At 32.4% G+C, this 22,659-nt stretch overlaps 1 protein-coding gene and 1 long non-coding RNA gene across 2 annotated transcripts in view; one reads left to right on the top strand and one right to left on the bottom strand.

Annotated features, from left to right (window-relative positions):
- Positions 1 to 1,524: 1,524 nt before the first annotated feature.
- LOC144851859 (uncharacterized) overlaps positions 1,525 to 22,659 on the bottom strand; it is a 101,787-nt gene continuing 80,652 nt past the window's right edge. The window contains exons 3-5 of the long non-coding RNA XR_013614235.1: positions 22,101 to 22,174; positions 5,044 to 5,083; positions 1,525 to 2,096 (exon numbers count right to left, since the gene is read on the bottom strand). This is a non-coding gene — a long non-coding RNA (uncharacterized LOC144851859). The remainder of the gene's footprint in view (positions 2,097 to 5,043; positions 5,084 to 22,100; positions 22,175 to 22,659) is intronic.
- Positions 12,586 to 18,939, top strand: LOC144851505 (homeobox protein SIX6-like). Its single transcript, XM_078709011.1, has 2 exons — positions 12,586 to 13,369; positions 17,499 to 18,939. Exons 1-2 carry the CDS (start codon positions 12,684 to 12,686, stop codon positions 17,665 to 17,667), a joined length of 855 nt encoding a protein of 284 aa, XP_078565137.1. The 5' UTR covers positions 12,586 to 12,683; the 3' UTR covers positions 17,668 to 18,939.

Here is a 22,659-nt window from a genome sequence, read left to right as displayed (position 1 = left end):
GTCCTCATCCAGACGCCTAGCGACCGAACTCCGTGCCAGGTCAATAGGTTTCGATAACCGTTAGCCAGGATTGGCCGATTGGCTTTTGATGGATGGGCGTTAGGCGAGCAAAAGGTCGCTACATTACCTTATACGGCCTGGTGGACGTGTATGAAATGTTAAAGAGGCTTAAACATCGTCATGTTTGTAGAATTATGGATGAAATCCGTGGTACTGAACGAATTGTCGGGGGCATTAAGATCGTGCAAAATCCAAGTGACATGAAATGTACATAGAGCTCATGGGAAATGAAAATTATGGACATTATTACGGTTTGAGCCGGTGTCATTCGCTTCAGGCTCTGTTTAAATCGCAACTGTTGTCCGTTTAAAAATGTAGGTCTACACAACTGAAAAAATAAATGTACAATGCAACAAGTATAGAAAATAGATTACAATTTAAAAATTTAAAATCTGTGTGTTCTTTTTTACAAATAATTAACCCGGGGTATGCAATGAAAGATGTAGGCCTACACAACCATGTTTAAATTATGAAAACGAAATGGGCAAACGAGGAAACATAACGAGCTACCGTCCGTATTTAGGCTATAGTACAAATCTACTGTATTCAATGGTAAAATTTAAATAGAGTACATGTAGAAAGCCCGTCAACAAATAATATAAAACTAAGGGTTTTAAAATGACGTCACGTCCCAATTGGATTCCATTCATGGGACTTTAGTGGATGATCGAAACGTCTGTAGGATGTCACCCAAGGGAAATCAGAACAGCGCCATCTACAACTCTTAAAACTATTGCGCACCCAACACAGTCACGCTCGTGAAAAACATACTATAATGCCGAGGCACAACGTGATGATCAAATGCATGCTACACACAAATTCACTATTTAATTTATCTCTCTTTAGTGTTTTCTTGCTTATTTGTTTCCTCTTGACATTAGAAGATATTACAAAAGAGGAAATCTCCTCTTCAAGTGATTGTCGAAAGGTTCGGTGATGTTGTAGGTCGCGAGAATTACCGTTAATGGGGGGTACTTGAGAGACGCGAATCAAGTGTACGTTTAGGAAATATAAGTACAGCACTGTGACACACGTGGGACATATGACACATTGAACAATTCATTTTTGAGTTTGCTTTTTGAGTTGTTAGAAATAGAAAATATTGAATAAAGTCGCGTTTGCACCGATTGCAACACTTTAAGCGGGGTTCCCACTAGAACGCAACGCAGTAACGTATCGACGCAAAGTGCTGTATTGCGTAATCACAAGTGGGAACCGACGACGCAATAGTTCTGCAAACATCGCAGGTTTGATTTCACGCAGGCGGGGGCAAACACAATTATTAGAAGGGCATTTACTTACGTTGCGTAGATTGCGTTACGTTGCGTCGCTAGTGGGAACCACGCTTAAAAGGAAATGCGTTTCACCACTTTTTTCCAAGAGCTTTGCACGCACGCAAACATTATTTCTGGTACAACAAGCCAACGTGTAAAAGAAATATGCCTAGGCATTTTAGGTTTTTGGATGAACATGTCTAATTTAAAAATAAAATACCGATATTTGAGGGCTAGTGAATCATTATCGTACATTTTTAACGAGTAAAAACCCGGTGATATATTTTAGAGAAAAGTACGTCACTGTGTATTTCATAGGTTGTTCATGCCTTTGCACTTTTAACGAGAGTTCAGTGGGCGAAAAGGAACAACATTAAGAAATTTATTGAAAATGTATGTGGATATTCTTTATGGACAGAGGCGAAAGTTCAATGTGGATAGTTGAACTTTTATTCGGCTGATTTATTTTGAAACGTTTCTCGTGGTTGACGTCCCTCTGGCCTCGGGAAATCCAGACCGGGGCCGTATAGCCACGAACGGCTAGTATTGACGGTCCCAGGAGACATCAACTTGTAGTCCGGTGACTTGTGTTAGCGTCGGGTTGGTCAACATTCATGTTATGTGATAATGACTCATTCATAATGGCTGCCTACTATCACTTTTGGACATGTAGTTTATGATTTTAATTTGTTTTCACAAATCTAAAAACAGAGAGTAGTTCACGTAGTTGTCAAGTAAACGTTCAATTCTGGCACAATGAATCTGAGAATTGAAAACAAAATTATTTAAATAAAACTATAATATCAGAAATATACCGTCAAGTATGTATGATGTGTTTTTATTACACCTAATTCTACTTGTGTTCTTTGCAAATAAAGAAAAACACAATAAAAATGACTTTGTATGTTGTGATTTCAAAACTCATAACTAAAATAGAGGGCGCTATCTACAAATTTATAAATACAGAATCATGTACAGTACTTTATTTTATTCAATCCTAAGGTATTGCAGCAATGTGCTCATACCCTATGTAGAATGTGTAGGCCTAATTAACAATAAAAAAACAGGAATTTTTCCATAGTACTGCCACACTAAACAACACAAACAAATCGAGTGGCCTAGACCTAGGCCTATTAAATTATAGTTTGCGGCGTGTCCAGCAGACGAGGGAGAGAACCGCTCGCCCTTACCCCTGTGTCTTCCGTGTGTAACTTTCACTTGTTTATAATTGTATACAAAATTTATTACACATAACCGAGCTTCCTTTATACTTCGGTATCATAATAGCAATAATAGCATTTTGAACAAAAATTATAGAAAATCTAAATAGCGCCCTCTAACTTTGAAACGTAAGTTAGGCTAGGCTCAATTCAACAGACACATAATGTTGATAACTTGTACCACGCGTATTGTACAAAGAAGAAATCAACTATTTATTTGTAGTGCGACCTCTACCGTAGATATTTTGTTGTTGTTTTCTATACTCTCGCGTCATAGGGAAAGACATAATTGTACTGAACTATGGGGCCTACTACCATACTCTTTAACGAATGCAACAACTTTACAGATAAAGTTATCTTATCCGTAAAACATCTTCATTAAATTATTTAAAATAGCCTACTTTTTGTATGATTAGAAACGCGCAATCAGGGTCGTTCGAGAAAATTTTCTGGATGAACAATTGTTTTGTCAATGATCTGATCATCTATGATCCATTACTACAATACGATGCAATGATGAAATGTTTCTGTTTTACAAATCTATTGTATTAAATTCGTACTTATTCTATTTGATCTTCAATCTTCTCATTGGATAGAATTCAGCTTATCGGGTCATCTATCAGGTCATCATAGTCTCAATTCAAACGAACACAATTCAACCCTCGCAAGCAAGGAACCCATGTAGAGGGCGCCATGGTAACATAACGACAACAACTAAACGTATTAAATCTTTAGAAACTTAGAAAGCAAGGTCGGAAAGAAAAGAATAAAGTATCGGTTGTGATTCATTAAAACTGACATTGTGTAGAAAATCACTAGAACATGTATTAACTTCTTAAACATTAATGAGTAGGCTTATTTAGTTTACAATCATGAGTGAGATAATCACATTGTTTATTGAAATTTTTTTTCCAATTAGTGTTGTGTCAAACGACCACATGTTGACACTGGACTTGTTGAGCGTTAGTTACACGTACATCTATAACAATACCTTCATTGTTTAACACTGGTATATACCCAGAACACCTAGGTCTAAATAACAATATGAAATAGAATTTAGTCGGAACACATGCTAAGATACATAACTGAAAAGAAACACCTAAGATGATCATTATATCTATATACCATTCTTTCTAAAGTTATAGAAACCGTATGGGAAAGTTTGTTTGACCATTGTGCATATTTAGGTTCCCAAAAGCGCACTCAAATACAATAATTATCATCACGTATGGACACAAATCAAGAGCTTGGACTGCTAAGCCAAGATTTTTAGAAAACAATTTCTAAAATAAATGAAATGAGTAAATGCTATGTAACGGTCAGTTGCGTTATAAATCGAATAGTACAAAGATAACGAGAGCAGTGTGAACAGGATATATGATTTGTGTTTGTGCATTCCTCATTATGCCTTCGCCTTTATTTTATGCAATTTAAGTGAATAGAATCTTTGATTGAAATTTGATATACAATTAACCAACACTCAAACCTATGTTGAACGAGCGCTGTATAATCACAATGTCCGCGATGTACAGCAGGGTTATCTTTTTCAAGATATCTTCACTGACAGAGCTTGTAATCATAGTGTATACGTTCTATTGAATTTCAAGAGGTTTATTTTTTCTAAGATGTTACGTTTGGTTGTTTCAAGTTTGGTATCAGCTGTTAAGAAGATGATAGATGTTGTGTTTCTATAGCTTGAGCGACCTTGCTTTGACTGTGGTAATTAATTGACTCGGATACTACATTATTAGATTGCTTCTTAGCATCGTGTGTATATTGTAGTTTTGCTTCTAAAGTATATCTTTAATGTCAGAATACTGCGGTCGAACCCGATGCGGATTTACGGAAGATTTGCCAAAAACAGGTACCGTGTTGGGCTAGTCTTATAGCCTTGGTTATAAGAGAAATTAAGAAGACCATTCGCTTATAATTATTTTTCTTTTGTCCGACAATCTTTCACATTACACATAAGTAATTAATCACACTGATTTTAATTAAAATTATTTGTTTAATTTCTAAGATACATTTTGAACTGTTTTAAGTAAATTATTAATAAATATTACAAAATTCAGATGCATTTAGTTTACTTCCAGTTTTTGAGAACTTGTCAATATTATCACTGACGATTTGAGAATACCCGAAACACGACATGTCCTTGCTAAAGGCCCACGTTACCAAATGAGTCGTAAAAACATAATTAAAAGTCATTTAGAAGAAAAAATAAACATCACTGTTTTGTATAATTTGTTGGCCTGTCCTATCTTCTCGTATTCTATTGTGTTAAGGTATCACCAATTAATTTAGGATCAGTTTACACCTTATCTAATTGTCAGGAGATGTTTAGCAATTTATTTGCTTGTTTTCAAGATAGATTGACAATTCTTGAGTTTATAAAATGAACATGGAATACCAGCATGACACTCTTAATCAACTAGGCTAGACACAATCTTTCCGGATCATTAGACAAATGGGACAAGATATTTGGTTACCTTATTTGTGTATGTCAGTCAGTTCGAACATCCCCGGCCCCTAAATATATAAAGTAAAATGTAAGAAATTATAAGCTTTAACAATACCCATTGTTAGGACTTGTTGTAGGCCTTTACTTTATTATTTGCATCAGGGATAGATTAGACATGAATTAATATTAATAATATACGGGATTTATATAGCGCCTAATGTGACATCTCGAAGCGCTGAACATTATTACCCCGGTCATTTTTTGCATCAAACACATATGGAAACATACTCCTATAAGGCAGCTAGTAATCAGCGCAACGTTGTGTCTTGATCTAACCGGGTAACCATTTATACACCTAGGTGGAGAGAGGCAAACGTAAGTAAAGAATGATACAAGCAATGCGGCAGAGTTGGATTCGAACCGCGATCAGTAGTCCAACGTCCAACACACTGCGCCATACACCCTTACGATTTTAAAGCTTAGTTCCCATTTGGAAAGCGCACTACAATTTGACCAATCACGCTTGTGATTGGTCAACTCACTTGAACTTACGTCCTTGCGTTGCGTCCTAGTGAAAACCAAAGTTTATAATCCTATTCACGCGTAATGAACTCATTCTTGAAAGAGTCACCACGACAGAAAAAGACTATTAAAATTACTAGTTGTATCTGATTCTAAACTGAATTATACTGAAAGTAACCTTAAAGGTAAAACTCCATGCTGTGTACAACAATTACTATTAACAAACATAAAACATTATGATAGAAACATTTTAAGATCAGAAACATTGATCGTATAATTATTATATGAATGAGGAGACATAAGATCCGGAATAAGCAGCTCTCCCCCTGGTATCACAGCATCTCCCAGACTCTCAAGAACAGACAATGTCAGGGGGCTGGCATCAAAGCATCCTTCGGCGCCAATTGCGTCATATTTATCCACTTAGCGACCATTTAAAGTCGCTCTTGCGCGCAGCAAAAGATTGACGCCCCTGCACAGAATCAGGTATATTTAATAACAATTACGTCGATAATAACAAAATTATCATTGAATTTATTAACGAGAGTCCAATTATACTAGAGTCACTTGCAAAACAAAATAGAATGTACGAATCAACAAATAGACACACTTTACAATATTATGAAAGTGTGAGTAAATCAAGCTAGCTATGAGAATTTGTCATGGTGGGGATTTTTGGCTGCTGCTGCTGTTGGTCTGATGGATGTTCTTAACAAAAGATTTTTGTATGATACGGTACGCACAACATACATTATTGCAATTGTTAGCTATATATAACTTTCTCCTATTCATAACACTTGGACTATTAGCATTATAAAACAATAGATTTTAAGTTGTCATTTTGTAGGTATAGGCCTACTGAACAAATAAGATAACAGAGTATGAGAGTTTAAAGTGGTCGTCAGGGAACAAGTTTCGCCAGTGTAGCATAGCAAAATGCACAGAATAGAATCGCTGCACATTTTTCCAAATGAAAATGCAAAAAAAAACAAAAAACAACAACAATACAACATTCTATTCCAAATTCAGATTCATTAGCAATTATGGCAAACAAGAATGTTTTAATTGTTTCTAACTAAAATTATTGCCAATGGGAGAATGACGACTCGTCAAATCTCCAAACAGAAATCTTCACATTCCTAAACCCTCTCTTGAAATTTTCAAACTCTCCTTTCAGCTACAAGGCCCCTCATTTCTACAATGATCTTCCTCTATATATTCGCAATTCATTATCCTTTTCCTCATTCAAAACTAGAATTATGACGTTTCTCCAACCTATGTAATCCTTTTCCAGACTTTAAATTGTAAAATTTTAGATCTAAATATTTATATATAGGCCTATATATTATATATTTTTGCTTAATTTAACATATCAGTTATTTTCTTATTTCCAAATTTTCTTATTCAGATTTTTAATTCTCATGTAATTTATTTTATTTATAGGCTTTTGTTTTTCTTTAACTTTTCTGGTTGTTTTTCTGTTGTATTTTGTGTATTGTATCTGTTCTGAGGGTTCCATTGATCAGAAGTTGCTGTTGATCACCCTCATTAAATATGGTTCAAATAAAAAAAAAATGGTTCGTGATAGTGAAGTATGGGTACCAGAAACGTTCATATCAATTCAGCAACACTAAAAGATCATTCATTGCGTGTAGTTTAATCTGAAGTAGCAATGGTGTTAACAAAATATAATCTATAGCCTAATGGTGTCATGCCAATTTATTTGGAAAAAGCTTTAGCGATTATGATAGGTAGACGTATGTCAATCAAGTGAATTCTTAATATGCGATAGAATAGCGATAAATCCTTGCTAACGATTAAGGAGCAATGACAGCAGATTAATGAAAACTAACAAACGACAAAACGAACCCCTGTTGCGTTTCAAACACACTATTTCCATTTTGGTATTGACTTAATATTGTAAGCTTGGAATTGAAACAATTTCACAGCAAACTGATTCTCAGACAGACTGTAGCAATAGGCCTATAGGTTCATTTGCAGTTGTTACAAAATAATTATAATTAAGGTACTGAATTGGTGATTGGCAGTGTCAGTGTTGACGCCGAATATACGCGGTTAGGCAAGTCCATTGAGAGAACGCAACAGATCTACAATGTAGTCCTTTTAAAGTTAGTCATGGCTGTGATATAGGTAATTAAGCGTAAAGTATCATGAGCACAAGTAGACTGCAAACATAAAATCATCTACTAGGCTCCATTGCTTGTTACAATATACACACAAGACAATATAAATCTTAGCAAAACACGTGTAAACAAACCTATTACACTCTGTCATACATGGTTTTTAACAAAAGCTCCATTGACCAGCGTAATTGTATTTCCCTAAAATTCAGTGCGAGTTTATTAAAACTATTGTTAGTTGAGATAACAAGACCAGTTAGTTAAGGATATATTAGCGTCGATATTAATGCAAATAATTTACAGTTTTTAACTGCTGTTAATTAGTCATTTAAATTACAAGATATCTCACACTTGCATTTCATAATGTCGATCAAATTATTGAAGCAAGAAATTCAGTTTTCAATTAGAATCAAACCAAACATGGGCTGTTTTGGGGAGTCTGTATGAGGAGACCTATAATAGTGTCTTTTTTTTTGTCTTGTGTGGGTTCGTCCCACTTTTATTATAGTTCTCTGACAGTTATAAATATAATATTATATATATATGCACATTTATATATTTCTCTTATTTATAAGGTATATTGCTAAAAAAAATACATCTCTTTTAAACAGTATATACATAGGCTAAGATTATTTTGATGTTAAAAAGAAACCACATTTACATTCATATACATTTTTAAAAATACAATTAGTTAAAATATGTCGATGGCAATAAAATGACGATAAAAATTGATTTTAAAAAAAACGTACTTATGAAAAAGTGATTATTATTGTTTTATTCTGTTCGTGTCCGTGTCTGGGTAGAGAGGCTATAAACTCAGGGGAAGAATATAAAGTATCTTCCCTTTTCACCAAGACAAAAATGGATGAGATGAAAAACGAAGAATGCAAAAGCTTGAAAAAAGGGTGTTTAGAATGGATAGGATGGAATGATATATATAATGAGAACCGTAAGGTTAGAGTCCATACAAAGTGCAAGTCCAAGGTAATATTTTGGCTCTGTGTGTATGTGAGACGCTTCATACCCGGATGACATATCTTAAACGTATTATATTTACTAGGCCTATATACAATGTATTTAAGAGATACAAATAGAATTTTTTTATTTCATTAATTTAAGGAGATTTTCCTTTATATCTCCCCATTTACATTGAGCTTTAAAGTAGTAGCACTTATACTCATTCTCAATTAAATGCTTTACTTCAGTAATAAAAAGATTCCAGATCTTTTTTTCATAGTTGTTTCCTTTTTTTTCAGGTTTTGTTAATATATGCAACTTATATATAGAGAATACAAATAATGAAATCAATTCATTTACAATTATGTTATTTGATCCAGTAATAATTGTAGACCAAGTTATTGGGTCTTCGTTTGAAAAGCTCTTAGCTATGACATTTTTAAATTTAAGCCATATCCATTGAATTACACTGCATTTATATAACATGTGTTTTTCAGTTTCAACCTTGTTTATACATTTATCACATAAATCATTACCTGCTAAGTTCCAAATTTTCAATCGTTTTTTACATGGTAGTATTCTATGCAGAAGTTTAAAATTAAATTGAGCAACTTTGGGTATATGTTTTAGTCTATAAACTTTATAGTACCAAACATTACTCCAATCAATGTCTGCTTTACCTAGTTCTATTTCCCATTTCATTTGTGAATTTGGTATATTTGAACATCTCTTAATAAAATGATTATAGAAGACAGTTCCTTTATATTATTATTATATTCCTTCCTATAATAGTGTATATACGTGTTGCATTACTGGATGATTAAGTTGTTCCAGTTCTTTAGTTTTAATTTAGTTTTACACCAGATGTGGAGATACAAAGGTTTGCACACCATTATAGGGTTTCTTTAGCACATATTTTCCAATAATACCTCAATTTAGAGGGTTTATTTCTTACCCATCAGTAAATTTAAATATTAAAAACAAATAATTATCAAAGTTAGCACAAATCAAATATTTGTACTACACAAGATTTGAACTGGTACTCTTGTTTTTCTGGTTTTCTAGGTCTAGGCCTATGGCTTCGAATAGGATAGGAAAAGAAATAGGAATTGGAAAAACGTAAAACTATGGCTTATCGTGTGACGTTGCGTTATGTTATCATTATTTTTTTTAAACAAGGCCATAGGCCTATACATGGCTGCAGTCACGTGCTCAAATTTGAGTTAGTGTTTACCGACCGACCAACCGACCGACATGGTGAGCTGTAGAGTCGCGTTTGCACGCGACTAAAAAGAAGGCTTCAGTTGATTAGGCCTACTTATTGAAGATTGCGTGTTACTAAAATGTGTTTCTTTATATATATACATTTGTTCATAATGAAACATATTAATTACTGAACCTATTGCTTCAGAAGCCCGATACACAGCTTTTTCACATTTCGTAATATGTTAAGTAGTAGTATATTCATTTCATCATTATGTAATGTCTGTCTGTGCGTTCCTTCTTATAAGTGGTGAAACTTGAGTTCACGGTTCGGAAAATAAAAAAAAAGATATATTTTGTATCACATGCATATCCCAAATCAAATAAGAAGTCATATATACCCCTTTCACACAAAAATCAAAACGTCAAAGTTTAACCATACGGGGTGCACACCACATAAAATGCCGCCCGATGTTGTTTAAACTATCCGGAGTTTTCTAGTCGATGTGAAAGGGTTAAAAAGAAATGAAAATGTGTAATGTTATTTGTTGCTTTATTTACTTTTGGTTGAAAAATCACTTTCAAACAACATATTTTTTACATTAATTTTCTGACATTTTGTGAATAATACGTCAATATAAGCCTAGGTTACAATGTGATTTTTATTTGATTAAATACATACAAGTAGTAATCGTTTGGCCTATATTATATAAATCAAGCATGGTTTCAGGATCGTATTCTTATATTTAATATTTTAAAAATTTATACAGAGATAAAATATAAGTTACATTAAATAATTCACCGATAATATCTTTTGCGTCCTCAATTTAGGTCAACTGAAATGAGTCTTCATCAATTACTGTAATCGGAAATGTTATTGTGCACACCGCCACCTATCGGCAATGAAAGTTTTCCTTATTGGTACGAGAGCCTTGTTCACGACGGCACTCTGTTTGGTTTGAATGTTATTCCAGTGAGAATAATTTATTTATGAGAAATTAATAAACAAATCCAACTATTACAATTACTTTCGTTGAATTTTTGAAGATTGTGGTCTTGTAGGATCCGTGTTACAGAACAATGTCTTTAATAATTAATTTGTATTTATATTTTTTCTAAATTTTCTATTTTTAATTAATTTGTAAAGACAATCCCGTCATAAGATTCACATTTTTTTGGGATCTGCCTTCGTCCATTTTCTTTTATTATATCTTGCCATTGTTGTGTTTGTTACTTTTTGTCTTTTGGACGTTAATAAATGTTCTTTCAATTGAATAGAATTGAATTGAATTAAAAGAGCACAAGCAATTTATTTCTTCAAATGTGAACAACATTTGGGTTAAACGAATTCGTAACGTTTGATACGTAAATCATCATTAGTTTCCACCTGTTTCACGTGTAAAAAGATATACTTATCCCATCATTGTGGAAATGCTCATAAACCAGATAATAGCCAACGATGAAGATAGATAAGATTGATACATTCATATTAATATACCTAAATTGTTCATGATCATCTGTTTCAAAATACTCATTTGTTTGATGATTTTTTATAAATATTAATATCATTATTTATGTAAGATATAATGTTGTAATAATTGTTCGTTTGTCGTTCCAATAAACTGAACTAACCTGTATACATTTAACTTACAATACAACCATTTCCGAATGCCTCAGGGTTGGATTGTTGTTGTCAAGTTTAGCTTTATCAAAAAGACGTTATAACGGTGTGTCTAGTATAATAAGCAACTTCATTAGGAAAATAATGTGTAATCATATTTTGCTATATTTGTTTTTTTTAAATGAAACTACTGGCATTCATACCAATGCTTGTTATAATTGTATATGCCTACAATAATAGCACACGGTGGAGTGATGTATATTTTGTTGAATAATAACATATCATACAATATAGAGTATCATTACTCATTAGTTTTACATTAGACTAGCTGTAGAATGAAAATGTAGAATGACGATAAGGAAATAAGTATATTTAGGCCTAATGAAACAAAAAAAAAACAAACACTGTAGGGCCTAAACTAAATATTATAGGCCTACTATTAAGAGTAAAAAATTAAACAGTAAAGAGTATTTCCTTATGTGTGGTGTAATAAAGAATGACAAAAATGCGACAAATATCACAAAATATATATATATAATCATCATAATAGTCACCGAACGAACCACTAAAGACCTTATATATATGACGCCATTAACGATTCTTTAGAAATTACCATCATACCTATTATAACTGATGATATGTTTATCGTTATCACCATGATAATGATATCATTATCGTTATCACCATGATAATGATATCATTATCGTTATCACCATGATAATGATCATCATATCCATGTTTAACACCAAATACAAATGCAACACCTATTGTTTTTTTCACAACGTCAAAAAGAAAAAGAAAATAAATAAAGTTGTGATATGTAACGTGTCACTGTTAATGACACCACGGGAAAATATAATGCATTGGTAGAGACCATCCTTACATAAAAATCTGCGAATTTACAGCATCTTATTTCTCGTCGTATTAGACAACAGAGGCGCTTTTCTGTTATTCACCGTAATTGGTACTGTAAGTCAGCCAACCCATGCCTAGATCTTTTGTTCATTACGCCACTGATTGGCAGAATTGACATTGATTGACATGGTCACTAAGGAAACGATATAACAAATTACCTGTAAGCCAATCGAAGCCCATTTAGGCAACTAATGCAGTGAATGATCCAAGTGATACTATGGGTTGTGTCATAGGCCTACCTGATAAAAACTGACACTTCTTTACTACGGCAGACACACCCCAGTGATACGTTGGAGTGGGACTAACTAGATGGTAGGAATGAGACTTTATCACGATAGCGTAGTAACCGCGCCACTTACTCAGCCCGCAGCAGTGAGTCTGAGTAACTACCTCCCGACCACCGCAGCCCCGATGATGTTCCCGATGCCTGCTTTCCCGACACTGAGCTTTTCTCCAAGCCAGATAGCCAGTGTTTGTGAAACTTTAGAAGAAAGTGGGGATACCGAGAGACTTGCAAGATTTTTGTGGTCTTTACCAGTAGCTCCAAGTACATGTGAAGCATTAAGTAAACACGAAAGTGTTCTACGAGCCAGGGCCGTCGTTTCTTTTCATCATGGCAACTTCCGAGAACTTTATCATATTTTAGAAAATCACCGATTCACGAAAGACTCTCATTCCAAATTACAAGCAATGTGGTTAGAAGCACATTATCAAGAAGCAGAAAAACTGAGAGGGAGACCATTAGGACCAGTTGACAAATACAGAGTACGAAAGAAGTTTCCCCTTCCTCGCACGATATGGGACGGTGAACAGAAAACACATTGTTTTAAGGAAAGAACAAGAAGTTTACTAAGAGAATGGTATCTACAGGACCCTTATCCAAACCCCACTAAAAAGAGAGAATTAGCACATGCAACAGGACTCACACCGACACAAGTTGGAAACTGGTTCAAGAACAGGAGGCAGAGGGACAGAGCAGCGGCAGCAAAAAATAGGTAAGAGTTCTAGGCCCACGAGGCTTTCTCTCCTTATATTCAGTAATTGTCAACACTCAAAAATCTTGTTCACAGGTCGCTTACCTCTCTGTTACCTAAACATACACGATTTTTGTTATTTTTAACCCTTTCGCTCCAGGCTGCAGTATTCATTCACTATTGAATCTGTCAGTCTGGTTCTTAATATCAATGACTTTTATGTTTATACACATTTGTTATTTCCTGTAATGAGGAAACCATAAGAAAATAGAAACCGGTATTTTGTTATTATCCTTCGATTTACGAACAATATATTGGTACAAGTTTAAAAAAACTTAGTTCCTATAGTGATTGCTGTAATATCTTGGCTAGGCATTTCGCTCGGTTGATTTATATCCTGCAGCACACACTGTTCTCAATTCTACCATTTCCTCTAGGAAGTAATGCCGTTTTTATTAAGATAGTTAATTAACCACAAGTAATAATTTATAACAAACGATTGAGATATTAACCTACATAACTTATACATTTATATACATCAATTATTCTAATATTATACTATATCAAAAACGAAAAAGAAAAACTTTCTTTTGGTATTTTGACAGCAACTGAAGAGCATTGTTAAGTTTATACTATCATATTATTTTTATTTGATGCATTTTAATAACAGCAAATTGAAAAAATTAAATTTCAAATTTAGGCCTAAATAATTTAAATTTTGTAATGTAACTAATAATATTGTGATAATTATAATCTAATATATGCCTATAGCAATAGATAGATTACAAATTTGTTTTTACATGTTTGCGTTAAAATGTTTCCATTTTTAAAAATTTGTTAACAAATTCTAAATGTTTCTTCTTATTCTGAAAACTGTATATCATCATTTAATTTCTAATCATTCACAAATTCAAATACTCTGAGATACTTAACGTGTTGTTTTAACCAATCTATTGCAATAACGGTTCATCTTAGTTTGTTGTTTTAACTTATGTAGAGTTGTACTTGACAATTTACATGTCAATTGATCTTAATTGTAAGACCACGGGCTTAAGTGCGATTTAATACTCGACGATGTGTTAATTATTGCAACAAAATATAATAATACAAAATAATATATAATGTGTGCTACATTTAAATTAGTTTTGTTTACTATATCTATATCTTTATACTACTTTAATTTATATAAAATATATAGAATTGTAAATAAAAGTTACTATATAATGCAATAATGTTACCGTATAGGCCTATATCTGATATCTAACATACTATTTTAAATACTGTATTAATTTACCTTCTGCTGAAATATTTTATAATGTATAGGCCTAGACATTGAATACAATTAATAATAATAGGAAAATATTATCATTAGTAATATTAAATATAAAGGTTTGTCTCTGAATAGGCCAAGAAGTGGAAATTGTGAACTAAAATGCAGCAACATATATAATAATATTAGTTAATAATTATTAATTTCATCAGTCGGTCTATGATTAAAATAAGCAAATTTGTAAACATACGATACAGAATAGCATGCAGTCTTCGCCTAGACGCTTTTCTGATGCTACCGTACACTACGGTATATCTTATCGCTTGTTCGCCCCAAAATACAAATTAATTTAACTCATCATTACTACCACAACAAATCACAATAATGAAATAAAAAAATGATTTTATAATCTACTAAATACCACCTTTAAAATTAGAATAATAATATCTCATAATTATATAACGATATTGTTTATTTCGTTCATAATATAACTACTATTTCGTAGCCAGTAATGTTTATCCCGCTTTACATTTTAATTGGCTCCACATCGCGGAGCGGTGATATATGCGGTTCTAACGTAGATTATTATATTTACGGAATTCATTAATTAAAAATAATAATTTATTATTCAATTTCGCCTATTTTGCTTTAGAAGTCTTATCTTATTTTATATAAACAAAACCCGCGTATAATATCAATATACATTGTTTATGTTTAAATAATATTTAGCACAATTCTTTTAAATTTTATGTGTTCTAACTTACACAATCTATTTACTGTGCTAAAATAGACTATACATTAGCGTTTTTTGGTAAAGATTTATTATATGGCCGAATTTTTAAATGGCATAATATTATAATAAGATTAAAAAGAATTGCCATCAAACAATCGTACATCTATAAATTATGTTCTAATAGGCCTATAATATGATAGGACTATCTTCTTATCAATAAAATAATCTATCTGAGTCTTGGTTGGGGCAAATTTACTATAATATACTATATTAATGATATTAGGCCTAATCAAAAGGCATAGTAAATTTGTAACTATAGGCCTATATTAAACGGTGAAATTGAGTCATTTATTTATCCATATTACTGCTTAGTATTGAATAATTTTGTCCATGCCGTAGACACTGGTTATTAATATCGGTATACCTTTTAAGACTCCCTGAGGGACTAGAAATCACACAAACACAATTGGTGATATTGCACCATTCAGTATATAAAGAAGACACGTTGATTATTAACTCAACGGAATATCCGTCAATTAAAAAGCATTTTAAATGAACACACTTAACAATACTTTCTAAATTCTCCTCTATTGTGAACACCAATTAGGTTTTTAAACCAAAATCTGATATATGATCACCATTATCTTTGCAAAACTGTAATAGGTTGTCCCTGAAAGATGATAAAAGAGCCTAGCTAGTTTTGTCTGTTTCAAATCCCAATCCATGGACTTCGTCAGAGTTATATCATTGCATCATGTAGACTATTATTATTCTTAGTGTTAACGGATTAACCACGATCTTGGTATCGTTGTCAGTTGCACACAGGTATAATAATGGTAGGTGTTTCTAGAAGACTACCTGCTGCTTTTAATGTTTTTATTGAAATTTAGATAGAATATATAAATACTCGACTACTAAATGAACAATTATACATAACTCTGAATTGCATAATCGAGTTTGAATGGTTAATGTTTATGGGTTTGTAAAGCGCAAATACATACCGTATTATCATGGGCCTAACCATAAACACGGTCTTATACAAGCCTATTGAAAAGATAGGAAAATCTAAATTTATTGTACTGAAACAAATCCAATATTTAATTCCAAATTGCCACTCTATCAAAAAATCAAAGATTGTTAAAATATGCTTTAACGTTTATTATATGTTTTATATTCTGTGAAGTGTTTTGTATTAATGTTTTAATTACCCATAATGCATCTAACTAATTAGCACATTTTAGAATGATAGTACAGGTATTAAAAAAGCAGTTTTCAAAAATCTAAAATCATCCAATTTCACTGCTGTTATGTTTTGTTGAGTTATTAGGCGTTTCATGAATAAATTCGTATTCAAATACTTGAATAATATACTTGGGATGAGGTATCGGGTTCAGGTGATCTACAACTTGAGTTTGCTAATAAAGCAACGATTCTTAGAGAACAATAAAAACGATTCTAGATCTTGTTTGAAATTTGAGCTTTGTTCTATATGCTGCAGCATATGAGAAACAATATTACGCGCGTTGGAGATTGCCTCTAGCACGATTTACGCCGCTAATCCCGAGCATGTTGCGAATATAACGTTATCATTATCCGACCTGGCAATGTTTGTGCTTTTCAAGTATTATTTGAACTGTACATTTGGCTTATAACAACCAAGTAGCTGTTAATCAATGCATTAAGATATGTAATCCACTTTCAATCTCCAGTGAGAAAAATTAATAGCAATTCCAATGAATGATTATTATTTTTGTTTGTTTCAAGCGGTTTCTCTGGGAAATCAATGAATTATGTATATATAATTGCGTGATTATGTCGATTTAAAATCTTTAATTGTGTTGTGTTAGTGTTATTGTTTGTATAGGAAAATCCGTTAAAGAAGTGTTTTGCCCCTAGCATTTTGCACAAACGTTCGTACAATGGTATTTTTGTGAATTGATGTCATAGACCACGATCATGTTTGTTTAGAAACAAATTTCTATAACTGTGTAATTGCAATGTTAAAATCAAAGTGCTATAAATTATCCATGGTTAGTAACTAAAGAAGAAGATATAGATGATACGAAATACAATTATTCAATTCAATATTTATTGTCCCTATTTTGTTTTTCAAACATTAAATCTAGGCCTATTTTTGTGTTTTTTAGGTTGCAACAACACGGACTAGCATCGGCGCGCTCACCGCCAGGATCGCCTGATTCGTTAGCAGACGGTACTACATCCTTACACAATCACCCACTAAATTCACCGCTCAGCTCACCGACGTCTTCTATTGACTTCTCTGTGCCTAGCGAACATCGGGCTAAATTATTGTAAATGAACAAGTTAAATAGAATTTTAAGTCAAGTAAAACTTTAGACTTCAGAAAGATACAAAATATTTTAAGCTTTCTTAAGGAAACTAAAATATTTTCCGTTCCTGCCAGTTTGAGGGATTTTTTTTTTTTAGAGAAATCTATCTCGCATTGTTTATATTGTGTATAAAAGCCTATTATTTTAGATTATTTGTTTTATTAATGCTGTAAATATTATACATAAAGTCTATATTCCTAAATGATTTTTACTAAGTAAATTATGTTACAACTCTCGTAATTCTAGATTGCGATAAGTGTGCTACACTTAAATTAAAGAAAAATACTGTAATGGTACGAAATGTATATCTTGACCAATGTGAGAAATGTAATGGTTATGTGTGTAGGACCTACAATAAAAAATGTGATATATATCTATGGGATCCTTACAGGACAAGTAACACATAAACAGACAATGTTTATGATTCAAAATACTACAAACTTTAGCAATCTAAGTGATTACTCCATTATATAGTATTTTGTATTGGCCAGGGTCAATCACTTCAAAAAATTCAATTATCAACAATTATGTATAATTAGTTAAAACCACAGGGTGGTGACGTATAACTAGAAATACGACGCTTGTGCATACTTGTTGACGCTTGCGTATACCCAAGACGCTTGCGTAGTAGACGCTAAGACGCCTTTGCGCGTCAACTTTCGTCATGTAACTAAAAACATGGATGATATATTATTATATCAATGAAGATTTTATTTATATATTCCTATATGTATTGTTGTAGGCCTAAAGATTGTCTACACGTTTAATTGTGAAGTACAGGTACAAGGGAAAATAAGAACGGCTTGGGTAAAAATAGATTAACTCTATTTTATAATAAATAGATTATTTGAAGTGTAAGAAAGCTAATAGTATAAAAGTACAGGTTATGTACGGCTTAAATTAAGCATGTTTTAAATATGTCTAAGGCGTAAAACTTGGGTTTGAATTAAAACATTCTGTAGGGGTAAATGCCACTGCACATACAAATTAGGCAAACAAAAGGTTTCACCGAAAACGGTAATTTTCATTATCATTAAAAATGATAATAAATTATTTTAATTAGTGACAGTAATTTATTATTGTCAATAACGATGTACAGAAGTATATATAATTGCTACAAATAAACACAAAATATAAAAAATTTAAAATAATTTTCTGTTATTTTTTGTTGTTGCATTTGTATGAAGAAAGTGAGAGTGTAGAGAAGCGAAAAAGAAAAACTGGACTAAGTAGAACATTGATACCTTAAAAAAAAACTATGAAAGATTACAAGAAAACACAAGTGGAAGAACGCACATGGACAATGAGTAGTTGAATAATGTGTAGGTCAAGAGTAGGCCCTACAGTTGGTTCACATAAAAACGAATTTCCATTTCTTTGAAAAAACTCCACTACATTATGAAACAAAAAATAACTACATTATTAAACAAAAAATAACTACATTATTAAACAAAAAATAACTACATTAAAAGATAAATATCAATAAAATAATGTTGGTGAAATACTCGATAATTTACATAAACTGTAAAATGAGTGCTAAAATAAGGTTTGTGTTTGTTCAGCCGGTGTTAAAGACCTATCGTGCATTATTCTCCATTATTTGTAAAAGCCTTATTTACTTGACCTGTTCTGTAGCAAAACGTTTTAAAATAAGTATGAATGTCCTAGAAATAAAAGCCAGTCGGAAGTTTTCCTGTAAACATACGTTCAGTTCATTATTATTTGCTCGTTCATTTAACTCTAAGCTGATGATTAAGCTAAACACAAACACGTTTTCAAACGAAGTTCTATAGATATTGACTTAAACATTGAATGAATGCAGGCTTAGGCTGCGTTATACCTCGACGCACCCCACATACGTATTCCCCCGTGGGGATGTTCACCAGCGTGACTTAGGGCTTTGTTGCTGCCTTTGATTGGTGTTACTGACTTGGTAATGATGATGTTATCACAATCGTGTCACTATCTACATATGTCTGGATTTATTAATGAATGTAGACCAATTTAGGAATGAGAGCAACGCTTAGTTGTGTTTGTTTACAATGTGGTTTATTAGTCATATTTTGACACTTTGGAGGTTTTTACTTATTTTGTGGGGATGGCCTATATCTGTTCTTAACATGCATGCTATTTATAGATTTTTTAGCACAGATTATTTGCTACAGGCCATGATTTGATTTTATAAAATACTATGATATTTAATAATAAACAAGTAGTATTTTGTCCGATATTATTAGAATGAAAATTCATCTGTTTTTGTAATATTGAGATCCAAATAAAATATCTCAATATGAGTAATTATTATTATTGTTTACTCAAGATACACTTTTGATGGCAGAGGCATAGAAAAGCTGACTTCAAGAGGGAGTTTCACGAATCGAATTCTTATAACCAAAACAACTTCATTTTCATAATAACATAATAAAAATGTGATTAAACACACATCTGCGACAACGGGATCCCAACGGGACCAATAAAAAAATCCAAATTATTGTATAGGCCTATTAGGTCATATTATCATGAAACCAATTTATATGACGTCACACATCATTAAAACACAATATTGATTGCGCTATACAATATACAATGGAAATTAAAAGATACTGTTATTCATATCATAAGTAGTTTGATACTGCTTATAATAATAAATAATACTATAACGGGTGTATTTGAAATTGAAAATATTTCTTTAAATATTTTCAAAATTATATAAATGTTTAAAACTAATTTGAGCTTCAGTATTGTAGTATATTGGAATTGAAAAGTGAAAAATTCGTTGATTTTAGTTTGATTCTGTTTTAGTACAACAATCATCATCAGAACACTTTGCGGTATGGTAACGCATTCTCAGAGTGTAATCATTCGTGAGACAGGTCATAAGAAGAATTCCATTTACGGACTATTTCATACAAAGAAAACTCATTTTGCAAACGTAGAATATTACTCATCTTAACTTTAACAACACCGATACTACACGGCATAGTGGGCCTATTACGACAAAGAAGCGAGCCAAAAGGGAAAGCTATGATAGTCATAGAGTTAATGATACAATTGTTGACATTCAGTTTAGAGTATAAAATAAATAAATAAATGAAAAAATGTTACAATTTCTATAGGTCTGGTTTATTAAAGATATAATTGTCCCCCTGAAAAAATATATTCTTTAAATATTTTTGTTGAATAGGCCTACCGTTTTAATTTCATATAATATTTATTCACTTTGACCAAAAATTGGATCGAAAAAAAAATCATTTACCTAAAAAAACAGTAATATAAAGCAAAAAGTAGTCAAATTGGCTGCCAGCCAATGGGTTTTTGGTTGAATTTAACCGTTTATTTTGTCATTTTAAAAGTGAAAACTTATTTTGTTCAGGTGTTTATTTTCTACAGAACTGATTAACTTTCCTAAAACTACAAAATGGCCTATTTAAAGTCTGATTTAATTAATCTTCGTTTTTCATGTTTTTCATCTTTAACAATTAGCTAGAATATTAATAATATTGTAAAATAAATTATGTATTTCAAACTAGGCCTACGCCCTCTAAAAGTACAGATCTACACCATTACGAACTCCCGTTTAATGTTTAAATCATACTACTGAATAATCACGGGAAATACTAAACAATGCGCTGGAAAAATGATTGGCTGTCGATTGATGTACGATCATAGAGATATTAATATCTACCTTCATATGATAGGCCTACTGGCTCAAGTTGAGATAACGCAAAATATCAGACATTTAGAAATAAAACAGAGGCCTACAGTACCTTAAGATATGGAAGAGGCCTGTTTCTGAGGCTTGGTAATGAAAAAAAGTAGGCCTAATCGTCTCAGGGCCAAATCGTCCCGGATTCGTTCAGACTTAACCCCTCCCCCAACCCCAAAGAAGAACCAACCGGAAGATTTTTAACAATACTATTTGTATTGTTTTTATTCATTCAATCATTTTGTTACATTTCTAGGGATTGTTATTCTTGGTTTTAAAAGAAACAATAGCGGATGAGTAGCAGCACAATACAACATTGAATAGAGTGTGGAATTCTTAGTATGATCCACGGATAAATGTCATTAAAAGGTTTTCACAAAAGGTGATATGTATTATTGTTTGATGTCAATTTACGCCTCTTTCAATGTACAGTAATTAAGCTTAGTGTTGTAACATTCAGCAAGTATTTCTATATATGGCATTAGTGGGAGGTCTTTGAAAATACTTGTCAACTTGAAGTATCTTATTGTTTTAAACCACAACAAGACTTAGCTGATCAGCATAAATGATATGGGATATTATACGTGTGAATGTTAGCCTTTTGTACAAGAATCTAATGAGGGTTGCTTTTCCAAATTAAATATCCTCGTTAAAATGAATCGATCATTAAGTATTAATAACATATAATATACCTTATACTTGCGTTGTATACTACACTCGGTGTGCTGTAAGCGAAAGTTTGGATCCAAGTTGAGTTTACTCTTTCCTGGGAAAAATTAAAAGAACGAGGGAGATATGACGTCATAAGTTGGAATCTATTTATGGAAACTCAGCACTCGGTGATGAAATACTGAATTCAAATTGATAAAATGGAAGAACACCACAATTATATTACAATAACACAAATGTCATTATACTAAGGCCCATGAATTCGATTGTAGACCCACGAATTCGAAGGTTTGGTATGGTTATTATCATACTGAACACTTTATTACAAATGCCGTACCGGCAAATCATTTTAGTTCAGCGTGCAAAATATTGCCTCAATAATATGTCAACACTATAAATGCAGGTTGATACGGTAGGTAGGCCTACATTAAATTACATTTAATTCATTTTAATCTACTTGGGCCTGATTATGAAATGAAATTAAGAAAATGAATACAACATGAATAAATAAAATAGTTATGCATGAATTAATACTGAACTATGACCCTTGAAAATGACGACAGGCCAACACACAGGCATATA

This window comes from Antedon bifida, chromosome 9 (genome assembly GCF_963402885.1).
Source record: "Antedon bifida chromosome 9, ecAntBifi1.1, whole genome shotgun sequence".
Taxonomy (NCBI): Eukaryota; Metazoa; Echinodermata; class Crinoidea; order Comatulida; family Antedonidae; genus Antedon; species Antedon bifida.
This window is presented reverse-complemented; position numbering and strand designations above follow the sequence as displayed.

Bases quoted from the DNA above. Each gene is read 5' to 3' on its own strand.
- LOC144851505 (XM_078709011.1), top strand. From the start codon at position 12,684: ATGGTAGGAATGAGACTTTATCACGATAGCGTAGTAACCGCGCCACTT. The intron at 13,370-17,498 runs GTAAGAGTTCTA...TGTGTTTTTTAG, and splicing joins GCAGCGGCAGCAAAAAATAG to GTTGCAACAACACGGACTAG.